The sequence below is a fragment of the Bison bison genome, unplaced genomic scaffold, assembly GCF_000754665.1.
Source record: "Bison bison bison isolate TAMUID 2011002044 unplaced genomic scaffold, Bison_UMD1.0 scf7180017864072, whole genome shotgun sequence".
NCBI lineage: Eukaryota > Metazoa > Chordata > Mammalia > Artiodactyla > Bovidae > Bison > Bison bison.
The window spans coordinates 3352353-3364280 of NW_011494644.1; the positions used below are offsets into that span (position 1 = coordinate 3352353).

At 41.4% G+C, this 11928-nt stretch overlaps 2 protein-coding genes across 10 annotated transcripts in view; one reads left to right on the forward strand and one right to left on the reverse strand.

Moving 5' to 3' along the window:
- Positions 1-6723, reverse strand: part of ERI2 (ERI1 exoribonuclease family member 2) — a 15603-nt gene extending 8880 nt beyond the window's left edge. The window contains exons 1-5 of one of the 3 annotated variants that reach the window (XM_010837154.1): positions 6398-6723; positions 2612-2679; positions 2448-2531; positions 1707-1834; positions 938-1094 (exon numbers count right to left, since the gene is read on the reverse strand). In XM_010837154.1, the coding sequence (XP_010835456.1) occupies positions 938-1094; positions 1707-1834; positions 2448-2531; positions 2612-2679; positions 6398-6420 (460 nt within the window). In that variant the 5' untranslated portion in view covers positions 6421-6723. The remainder of the gene's footprint in view (positions 1-937; positions 1095-1706; positions 1835-2447; positions 2532-2611; positions 2680-6397) is intronic. The other 2 variants (XM_010837155.1, XM_010837157.1) reach the window with 2 other exon arrangements.
- The window catches only part of LOC104986543 (putative RNA exonuclease NEF-sp), a 64497-nt gene continuing 56688 nt past the window's right edge, over positions 4120-11928 (forward strand). For 3 of the 7 annotated variants that reach the window (XM_010837145.1, XM_010837150.1, XM_010837151.1), the window contains exons 1-2: positions 6698-6783; positions 6962-7106. In XM_010837145.1, the coding sequence (XP_010835447.1) occupies positions 6966-7106 (141 nt within the window). In that variant the 5' untranslated portion in view covers positions 6698-6783; positions 6962-6965. Of the gene's footprint in view, positions 4385-6268; positions 6399-6474; positions 6860-6961; positions 7107-11928 lie in introns of those variants that run through there. The other 4 variants (XM_010837148.1, XM_010837149.1, XM_010837146.1 and 1 more) reach the window with 4 other exon arrangements.

Below are 11928 nucleotides of genomic sequence, written 5' to 3' on the forward strand. Positions count from 1 at the left end.
ACCCACAGGCTTGCAAGTCCTGTGCTTGCCCAGCCTCAAGACCAAAGAAAGAGCCCAGAGTCAGTGACAGAGACATCAAGGGTTTAATGAACAGGGGGATTGTACATGTCTGAAGCATGGTCTTGGAGCATACTCCATCATGTGAAGCAGATGGTGGGCAGGACATGATGGCAGCAGTCTTCGGCAAGGTTTTACCAGTTATAGAGGGAATTGATATCAGTTGGTTCATCAGTTACCAGGGAAACCAGCTGAGGAGAAAGCCCTCATGTCCCTTTGATAAGCTATCATGGTGGAGATAAAGATTCTGGTCTAAAGATCTAAAGATTAGAACAATCACTAGCTGGGGCTAAGGGCAAGTATATATTAAGAGGGGAGGTCAGTCATATGAGTAGGGTATAGGTCAAACAGGGGTATACAGAGAACAAAAGAACAGCCATCTTGAATGGCCTGATCATACAGACCCATACACAATTATCAATGCTATGCTGTCAATGACAGAGCACTGTTAACAATGACTATTAATGGCAATGCTCTATCAGGGCATATAAAAGATGTACTTTAAATGGCCCATTTTTTCCCTTGATGTCTACATTAGGAGCGTGAAAGTATAAAAGCAAAGATTGCAAGGTGAATATGGATTCTTTTTATCAAAGTTGTAGAAATACCATGATAAAAAATCTTTCACCTGTCTTTGCCCAGATTCAGGAGAATAGAGAAATCTAGAAAGATTCTTAAAATTTAGAGCTTAACTTTTAAAGGTGTTTAAAAATTTTTAAATATGAATAAGTTTACTTTTGTTGGTTAACGTCATGCTAGACATTTAAGATTTCTTTTTGTGGCCAGGAAGGTAACAAGTGTAATTCTTACTAGAGATAAAGAATTACCTAGTGGCAATGCTACTCATTAATGATTGCTAAATATAAGTTATTTTTTTTACCTGACCAAGTAACAAACGCACATAATTTTACTTCAGAAGTGGAAATATCTGACACTGTAGTAGCAAAAATAATTTTCTTCTGTTGCTGAATCTTCTGAATCCATTTACAGAACTGAGATAAACAAATCTTCAGAGGGACTCCTTCATCAACTTGAGCCTAAATAAAGTCATATAATCTGAATTCAATAACTGAATTCCATAATTATTGCACACATAATTAGGCACTATGAGGAGGATAGTTTTTAGGAAGAAGAGGTTTTAGCTGGCAGTTTATCTAGTGAAAAGATGTTAAAACACATAGGAGAGAGATAATACAACAATTAGAATTCTGCAAGATAAGAAAAATTACATTGACTAATCTAAAATCACACAGAAATACAATAAAGATATCCTGATAGGCAGAAATCTGATATCACTTAATTTTCATAAAATATATTTGATACACATTTTTATAACACTATTCTTTCCAATTTTTTTTTTTTGGCTGTACCATGGGGGAATCTTAATTTCTCAACCAGGGATCAAACCCACGACCTCTGCAGTGGGAGTACAGAGTCATAATCATTGGACCACTGTGGAAGTCCAGTTTTTTCTGATTTTTAAAGATTCCAATGGGCTTCTGGAGGGGACAGTATTTCTAACAGTGAATGAATCTAATTGCACATGGCATATAGCTTTTATTTTCTTTCTGAGTTTTAATATTTACATCTTTCCTGCTTGTTTTTTGTTGGAATGGGAGGATGAGAAGTGGGAAAAAGAGAGGGCATACCTGCTTTATGCCTGTCAGTTCCATGCAAAATTCAGAAAGAATTGGATGTTCCTGAGGCTGAACATAAGCATGGAACTCAGATTCAATCTCTCCAGTTGATGTGTTCAGTAATACAGCTGGAAATTCAACTACATGAAAGAATCATCAAACGACAGCTGAATACATAATTGTTAAACTAATGCTGCAATCACTTTAAATTAAGTATATATTGATATTACCTTCACACAGTATTATTAAATAATCATTGTTTTAGTGACAGCACATTAAAATGACCAAAGCAGTGTAATGTAATGGTTATATAAAATTATGCCAAAGAATAAATCAAACTATTAAAGTTACATGTATACCTATTTAAAACTCTTGAATGTATTTCCATAATTAGAAGACCATATGAAAGTTGAAACATAGTTCTTTTTGCAAAGGTATTTTTTTCATCAATTTCTATGTATTTGAGATTTTGAAACAATTATTTTATATGATGACACACTTAAGTATTAGGTTTGTGGGTCTTTTTTGTCATCAGATTTCATAGTAAATTACCAATCCACAGATCATTTTGTTTTCTTATTTAGCATTGTGTGTGCTGTGTGCTAAGTTGCTTCAGTCATGTCCAACAACGCTATGGACTGCAGCCCACCAGGCCCCTCTGTCCATGGGATTCTCCAGGCAAGAATACTAGAGTGGGTTGCTGTGCCCTTCTCCAGGGGATCTTTGGCCATTGGCAGTCAAGTGCAGACTTACTTATTTCCTGACTCCGGTGGCGTTTCCCATCATTCCAACATGTTGACTCAAAATCAATGATGATTAAGTAGTCAAACAACTGCTCTGCAAAAGATCAGAGAGTCCTTTACCAGTGTTAAAAGTGCAAGACTACAGAATGTAAAGAAATGAGGCACATTACTTACTAGATTTGCTTCTTCCTAGGTTTCCATTTGCTGGTGGAATTGATTTTCTCCTAATTAATCCAAGCTGCCTAAAAATGTAAAACAATCCAGGTATGTTCAACAAAATCATTCATATTCCTGTTTACATAAGTTAACAAACTGATGGTATAACCCTCATTAATATACTAATGTATTGTGATTGAGAGGAAACTGAACTAGACTTTGAGGGCAAAAGACTTTGGTTCTTTGCACTCTTCTGACTTTAGCAGTCATTCTACCAAAGAATGTTCAAACTACTGCACAAACTACTGCACTCATTTCACATGCTAGCAAAGTAATGCTCAAAATTCTTCAAGCTAGGCTTCAAACAGTACGTGATCTCAAAATTTCTGGATGTACAAGTTTGATTTAAAAAAGGCAGAGGAACCAGAGATCAAATTGCCAACATCTGTTGAATCATAGAAAAAGGGAATTCCAGAAAAGTATCTACTTCTGCTTCAATGACTACATTAAAGCCTTTGACTGTAGATCACAACAAACTGTCAAAAATTCTTCAAGAGATGGGAATATCAGGCCACCTTACCTGCCTCCTGAGAAACCTGTATGCAGGTCAAGAAGCAACAGTTAGAACTGGACATGGAACAACAGACTGGTTCCCAATTGGGAAAGGAGTAAGTCAATGCTGTATATTGTCACCCTGCTTATTTAACTTATATGAAGAGTACATCATGAGAAATGCTGACATGGATGAAGCTCAAGGGGGAATCAAGACTGATGGGAGAAATATCAATAACCTCAGATATGCAGATAACACCACCCTTATGGCAGAAAGTGAAGAGGAACTAAAGAGCCTCTTGATGAACATGAAAGAAGAAAATCAAAAAACTGGCTCAAAGCTCAACATTCAAACAACGAAGATGATGGCATCTGGTCCCATCACTTCGTGACAAATAGATGGGGAAACAATGGAAAAGTGACAGACTTTATTTTATTGGGCTCCAAAATCACTGTGGATGATCACTGCAGCCATGAAATCAAAAAATGCTTGCTCCTTGGAAGAAAAGCTATGGCCAACCTAGACAGCATATTAAAAAGCAGAGACATTACTTTACCGACAAAGGTCCGTCTAGTCAAAACTATGGTTTTTCCTTTAGTCAAGTACGTATGTGAGAGTTGGACCACAGAGAAGGCTGAATGCTGATGAACTGATGCTTTCAAATTCTGGTGCTGGAGAAGACTCTTGAGAGGTCCTTGGACAGCAAGATCAAACCAGTCAATCCTAAAGGAAATCAACCCTGAATATTCAACTGGAAGGACTGATGCTGGAGCTGAAGCTCCAATACTTTGGCCACCTGATGCGAAGAGCTGACTCATTGGAAAAGATCCTGATGCTGGGAAAGATTGAGGGTAGGAGGAGAAGGGGGCAACAGAAGATGAGATGGTTGGATGGCATCATCGACTTAATGGACAAGAGTTTGAGCAAACTTTAGGAGACAGTAAAAGACAGAAAAGCCTGGCATACTGCAGTCCATGTGGTCACAAAGAGTCAGACATGACTAAGCGACTTAACAAGTCATTCTTCCTGCATGGGCTTCAAAGTGCATATTTGCAAACAGACTGTTTCTCTGTGCTCCTATTATTTTATAGTAATAATGAGGAACTCAAGTGGTTGTAAAGATGCATTGAAAACCTAAGTTAATTTTGCTTCTGTTTTTTTCCAGCCTTTGCTATGTGAAGAGCACAGTGGAGAGGAGAGAGGGCAGGTCCAGTCTTCTAGGAGTTTAAAATATCTGGGTAAGTAAACTAGATATTCATGGAAAACTAGTGTAAGGTAATATATAATAAAGGATCCTTATGGGTAATATTCTAAGTCCACAGAAAGGGAATAGCTTGTTACCTGAAGCCTCTTGGTAGGTGTCAAGCCAAAAGACCACCAAGGCAAAGAGCAGAAGGAAGGATTTATTAATTGCAGCAAGTAAGTATAACACTAGGAATCTTTCCTGGTGTTTCCCACGCCAGTGTTGCCCCTAAACTGCAAAACTGGGTAAGTTTAAGCTAAGGGTACATGCATGTTTCATGTAAGGGCTTAGGTGGTTGAGATTCTAAACATTAGCTGATTGAAGTCAAGAGAGTCAAAAAGGTCAACATCATCACCCCTTGGGTTCCAGGTGATTGGGTGGTTGAGTGCTTCAGGCTAATTTTTACCATTGAAACAGAACTAGGAATTTTTTTTTTCTTTTTGGCAGCTTGCAGGATATTGGTTTCCAGAGCAGGGATCAATCTTGTACCCTCTGCAATGCAAGCTGGGAGCCCTAACCACTGGACCACTAGGAAACTCTCAGGACTAACAGTCTTTACTTCTGAGATATTATCTTTGCCACTGTTACTTCTCTTGCCTGGTAACAGCTGTTTCTGCATTCTTTGTTTCTTTAATAGCATTAATTTCTGAACTTCTCTGGCAGTCCAGTGGTTAGGAATCTACTTGCCAATGCAGGGGACATGGGCTCAATCCCTGCTCCAGGATGACTCCACACATTGAGGGGCAACTAAGCCCGTGGAGCACAACTACTGAGCTCACCCTCCCCAACTACCAAAGCCAGTGCACCCTAGAGCCTGTGCTCTGAAACAAAGAGTAGCCATCTCAATGAGAAACCTGCAGACCACAGCTAGAGAGTAGCCTCTGCTTGCTGCAACTAGAGAAAAGCCTGCGCGCAGCAACAAAGACCCAGGGCAGCCAAAAACAAAATAAAAAAAAAAATTTTAAAGGATCACTGTGGCCAGCCTCAGACCACAAAATGGCTTCTTTAATATTGAGAAAGTCATGTCTGGTTGTCTTTCTCCAGCGAATATCTGCTTATATGCTTACTGAGGTCTTTAGCTTACTGACATCTTAAGTGTCCTGAGACAAAACTATTCAATACTTTGCTAGGTAGACCAGGCAGACACCGCTCATTCTAGCTTCCCTGTTTGACCTGTGATGGGAAGTTGAGAATAATGGCTAACATCTATTGATTCTTTACCATATAATGGTGGTGGTAGTTTAGTCAGTCTTCTGATTCTTGGAATCCTCTGTCCAAGGAATTCTCCAGGCAAGAATACTGGAGTGGGGTGCCATTTCCTTTTCCAGGGGATCTTCCCAATCCAGGGATCAAACCCCGGTCTTCTGAACTACAGGCAGATTCTTTACGGACATATTACGCACTGAATCAAGATGGTGATCTCATTTCATCCTCAACAACTGTACAAAACGGTCCTTTCTGCTACCTACATTTAATGGGTGAGAAATCAAATTCGGCAATTTGCCAGAAAACACGTATTTACTATGTGAAACCAGGATGATCCAACTGTGAAACCCATGCTTTCACGAATGCATTCCACTGTTTCTATTAATTAGAAATGTGAAAAGCGTGTCCAAGAATCAGGAAAGAGGCCATGATTCACACTGTGAATTAAACAGATCACTAGTAAGTGGTAGGGTGAACAGCTTGATAGGTGGAGTAATCTTGATAGCTGCCGGTGACCTCCAAATGGTCCCCTAGGGCCGTTCTTAATGTTCCCGGAGACCTAGAATAGGCAGACACTGGCTGAGGGGCACAGAGTAGAGAGCCCTCCCTGGTCCTTCACGCTCCAACAAAGAGCTGACTGAGGCTCCAGACTGAAGTCCCAGAAGAGTGACCTTCCAGTTCAGGCTGGCCAGTGCACGCCCTAACTGCAGAAAATGGAAGCTGAACACCGCGGACACTGACGCGGACGCCAGCGCCGGATCAGGAGCGATCCCCCGCCACCGCCCAGAACCGCCTTGCATACCGTGCGAGTCTCTTGGTCGCCATCCCTGACGTTCCTTTCTAGCCTCAGCCCAACTGCCGGAAGTCTCTGTACCCCCACTTCCGGCCCATTCAAACGCCCCGCGCTGTTGGGGAGGCTGCTGCGGCGGCTTCTCTGCCTGTGGCTGAGGCAGAGGCGGGGGTCATCTTTACTCTCTCCCGGCTTCTTTCGGCGTCTTCGGGGATACGGGGTTTGGGGAGTGGTTTTTGGCAGAGAAGCAGTTACAAAGCGCTCCCTTCCCTCTTCCTAACTGACGGAGGCGCGTTTGCGCCGTTGGAGAACCGTTTCGAATTCGGCCTCCAGCGTCGGCAGTAAAGCCGTTTGGCTTGATGCTGAGTCGTTTTCTGCGTGGAGTAACGGGGAAGACGGTTGGTGCCCTCGCTTTCTACGGTGGGCGGGGAGCGCTCTGTAAACTGATTTGAGAGGACCTGAGAAGGGTGGTAGGTAGGCTGTCGAAGCCCTTGCTCCTCCCCACTCTGGAGACAGCCCGGGCCATCAGGGCGTCGGGGTTTTCTCACAGCGCTAAAAAGCGATCTTTCTCAACAGGTTCATGGAGCCAGAGAGGAAAAGGAGCGGGAGCACCCTCAAGAAGGGCAGAAAGAGGAGGCTGATTCCGAGCAAGGTGGTCGGGGCCGCTGAGGCGACGAGATCCCATTGGGATCTTGAGGAAAGGCAGCAGCCTGTAGCCAAGGTGAGCAATGGGGGATCCCGACTGGGCAGCCCGAGGCAGTTTGGAACTCCCAGATAATAACACAATACCATTTACCTTGGGGCTGGTATGGGCGGTTTAAAACCGGTATTGTGCCTGGCACGCGACAAGGATGTTCAACAAATATTTTGAAGTCTTCTGTGTGCAGGAATTGTTCTAGGTTCTGCAAATATACCAGTGCATAAAAGCACAAAATTTCCTGCCCCCGTGCAGTTTACATTCCAGTAATGGACTAATAAAGCTGATAATCTACCATTTCTTGAGCATTCTGTGGCATTCATCCACATAGTCATCAGATTTCTATTGTCTTTCTAGGCACTTGGGGAACATTAGTGAGTAAACAAAGATCGCTACTACCTTTCTAGTGGAGAGAGAGATAAACAATAGTAAGGGAATTAGTGCCATGAAGTCTTTTAAAATGTGTTTCCTTTTGGGGGAGCCTATCAGATTGGCAAAACAATTTTTTTTTTTTTAAAGGTTAACGTGGTAGAAAGTTGAAGTTGACAGTCTCATCACTTTATTTTGAAACCGTCTCAAACTTAAAATTTGCAAGGACAGTATCAGAAACTTTTATCCACCCACATATTTTAGTGTTTACATATTTTCTAATATCTAATAACTAAAATGCAACCAGCAAAATTAGGAAATAACATGGATATATGCTACCATCTAATTCTCAGATCCCATTCAGGTTTCTCCAGTTCTAATAACGTCCTGTTTAGCAATAAGATCTAGTTTAGAATAAATGTGTTACTTTAGTTATGTTTCCTTCAATGCAAACAATTGTTCAGTCTTTGACATTTGTGGCTTTACTACCTTTGAAGAACCTGTACCAGTTATTTTGTAGAATGTGAGAATGTCCCTCAAGTTAGGTTTGTTTTCTCATTATTAGATTGTTATACATCTTTGACAGGAATGTCACAGAAGTGATACTATGTTCTCTTGTGTTAAGGTTGTACCCTAATTTGACTTGTACCAGTACTGATGATATTAACCTTAATCATTTGATTAAGAAAGTATGTGCTAAATTTCTCTAAAGTTGCTCTTTTTCTGTTATTTTGTGGGGAGTTGCTTCCTCATTAAACTTTCAGTTTATTCATTTTTTATTAGTATGAATTTGTGGATACTTATTTTATTCAATTAATTATAATCCATTACTATATTTTGGTGCTCAAAATATCCCAGATTTGATCATTAAGCTAGCTTCTGTGTCCCTTTGACGTGGACCTGATCACTCTTGAGCATTTCCTTATTTTTCTGGCACAAAAAGATATTTCAGACTCTTCTGTGCTTCCCCTGTCTTAGCCCTGAAATCAGCCATCTCTCTGAGGAGACTTGGTTCTTTTTAGTGGAGAATGACATTTAGAAATTCAAGATCTGGGTGCTAGATGTGCTGATTGCTGTTGGGATGTCAATATTCCAAATGAGAGCTAAGAAATACGTGTGTATAGATTTATACACACATACATATGTTTACATTAAAAAATATATATATATATATAGATATAGATATATCTATACATATTGAAAAACTGTCAATTCATATCAGAATCTCTGCTTCCAATCCAATTCCACTGAGTTCATTCTAGTTGTCTCCCTTTTCATATTTATAACTTCCTTATATAGCTGAAAATTTTGACTCTTGTTACCTTCAAATATATTTGATTTGGTCCCCTCTTTCTGCCATTGCCTCACACCCTCACACTCTCCTCACCCAGCTTAGGCTCTGGTCATTCTCCATAATGTACCAGGTCACTCTCTGTTGTGAATGCCTTCATTGCTACTGTGACAAGCTACTCACATGGTGGATGCCTGCACATACCCTTTTCAGGCTCTGAATTCAGTGACACTACCATTTGTCCCTCAGGACTGGTGCCCTCCTTACCCTAAACAACTTCTTACATCTGATGCCAGCTTCACTGCTCTCCAGTTCCCACTGCATGGATACCCTCCTCCTACTGCTCAGGCTTTGACACTTCACACTGGGCCACTGTCCTGCAATGTATATTCTGGTTTCCTAACCCTTGTTGTTCAGTCACAAAGTCATGTCCAACTCTTTGTGACCCCCATCAACTGCAGCATGCTAGGCGTCTCTGTCCTTTGTTAATTCCTTGAGTTTGCTCAAACTCATGTCCATTGAGTCACAGATGCCACCCAACCATCTCTTCCTCTGTTGCCCCCTTCTCTTGCCCTCACTCTTTCCCAGCATCAGGGTCTTTTCCAATGAGTAGGCTCTTTGCGTCAGGTAGCCAAAATACTGGAGCTTCAGCATCAGTCCTTCCAGTGAATATTCAGGGTTGATTTCCTTTAGGATTGACTGGATTGGTCTCCTTGCTGTCCAAGGGTCTCTCAAGAATCCTCTTCAGCACCACAGTTCGAAAGCATCAACTCCTGGGCATTCAGCCCGCATGAAGCCTTCTTTATGGTCCAGCTTTCACATCCATACATGACTGCTAGAAAAACCATAGCTTAGACTATACAGATCTTTGTTGGCAAAGTGATGTCTCTGCTTTTTAATACACTGTCTAGGTTTGTTATAGCTTTTCTTTCAAGGAGCAAGCATCTTAATTTCATGGCTGCAGTCCCATTCACAGTGATTTTGGAGCCCAAGAAAATAACATTTGTCACTGTTTCCATTTTTCCCCATCAATTTGCCATGAAGTGGTGGGACTGGATGCTAAGATCTTTGTATTTTGAATGTAGAGTTTTCAGCAAGCTTTTTCACTCTCCTCTATCACCTTCATCAAGAGGCTCTTTAGTTCCTTTCCGTTTTCTGCTGTTAAAGTGGTATCATCTGCATATCTGAGGTTGTTGGTATTTCTCCCAGCAATCTTGATTCCAGCTTGTGAGTCATCCAGGCTGGCACATCGCATGATGTACTCTGCATATGAGTTAAATAAGCAGCATAACAATGTACAGACTTTGACGTACTCTTTTCCCAATTTTGAAGCAGTCCGTTCCGTGTCCGATTCTAACTATTGCTTCTTGTCCTGCATACAGGTTTCTCAGGAGGCAGGTAAGGTGGTCTGGTATTCCCATCTCTTTAAGAATTTTCCACAGTTTGTTGTGATCCACACAGTCAAAGGCTTTGGCATAGTCAAAGAAGCCGAAGTAGATGTTTTTCTGGAACTCTCTTGCTTTTTCTATGATCCAAAGGATGTTGGCAATTTGATCTCTGGTTCCTCTGCCTTTTCTAAATCCAGCTTGTACATCTGGAAGTTCTCAGTTTACGTACTGCTGAGGCCTAGCTTGAAGGATTTTGAGCATAATCTTGCTAGCATGTGAAATGAGTGAAACTGCATGGTAATTTGAACATCCTTTGGCATTGCCCTTTGGAATTTGAATGAAAACTGACCTTTTCCAGTCCTGTGGCCACTGCTGAGTTTTCCAAATTTGCTGGCATATTGAGTGTGGCACTTTAACAGCATCATCTTTTAGGGTTTGAAATAACTCACCTGGAATTCCATCACCTCCACTAGCTTTGTTCATAATAATGCTTCCTAAGGCCCACTTGACTTCACACTCCTAAGATGTCTGGCTCTAGGTGAGTGACCACACCATCATGGTTATTTGGGTCATTATAACGTTTTTTGTACAGTTTTTTCTTTGTATTCTTGCCACCTCTTCTTTATATCTTCTGCTTCTGTTAGGTCCTTACCGTTTCTATTCTTCATTGTGCCCATCTTTGTATGAAATGTTTCCTTGGGATCTCTGTTACCGAGTCCAAGCTTCCTCTGCTCACTGCACAATAGGCCAGTGAATCCGAGAGACAAGGTGTTGAGGTAAGGAACAGCCGGCAGACTGAGAAGATGGCAGACTAGCACCTCAAAGTAACATTTTATTGGGGGCTGGATGCCAGGTTCTTTTAAAGGTAGAGAGAAAGAAGCAAAGTAAAAAGGCCATTAGTTTTGCAAACATCTCCTAGAATGGCAAGCCTCAGGCAGGGGATGTGTTAATTTTTCCTTCCTGTCATCCACAGGTGGACAGGGTTCTGAACAAAGACATTTTAGTTCAGAACAGTCAGGCAGAGGGGCAGGATTCTCTGAGGCAGACCATCCTGTATGATTATATATAATAACAAAAGCAACGAAAAGCAAGTCAAACAGTTCCATAATGGAGTCAGAATTGGCTTCCTCTCTGCAACATCTTCCGTTTTCTTGAAGAGTTCTGTGGTCTTTCCCATTCTATTATTTTCCTCTATTTCTTTTCACTGTTCATTTAAGAAGGCTCTCTTACCACTCCTTCTGGAACTCTGCATTCGCCTGGACTTCCTCCTGTGTAGTATGCTCTCTTCATCCTACTCAGGCTCTGACATCCCATGTTTGGCAACTGTGATTACTTACTGCTACATATAGAGTCCTTCATACATTGTCAGTATTGTATATTTTTATTTGATAAGTATAAATTTGTATATTTTTTCAGGAGTTAGCAATATTGTCAGAATGTAAGGTATACGTGATTCAGTTCAGTTCAGTCGCTCAGTTCTGTCTGACTCTTTGCAACCCCATCAATCACAGCACACCAGGTCTCCCTGTCCATCACCATCTCCCAGAGTTCACTCAAACTCATGTCCATTGAGTCAGTGATGCCATCCAGCCATCTCGTCCTCTGTCATCCCCTTCTCCTCCTGCCCCCAAACCCTCCCAGCATCAGAGTCTTTTCCAATGAGTCAACTCTTCGCATGAGGTGGCCAAAGTACTGGAGTTTCAGCTTTAGTATCATTCCTTCCAAAGAACACCCAGGGCTGATCTCCTTCAGAATGGACTGGTTGGATCTCCTTGCAGTCCAAGGGACTCAAGTCTTC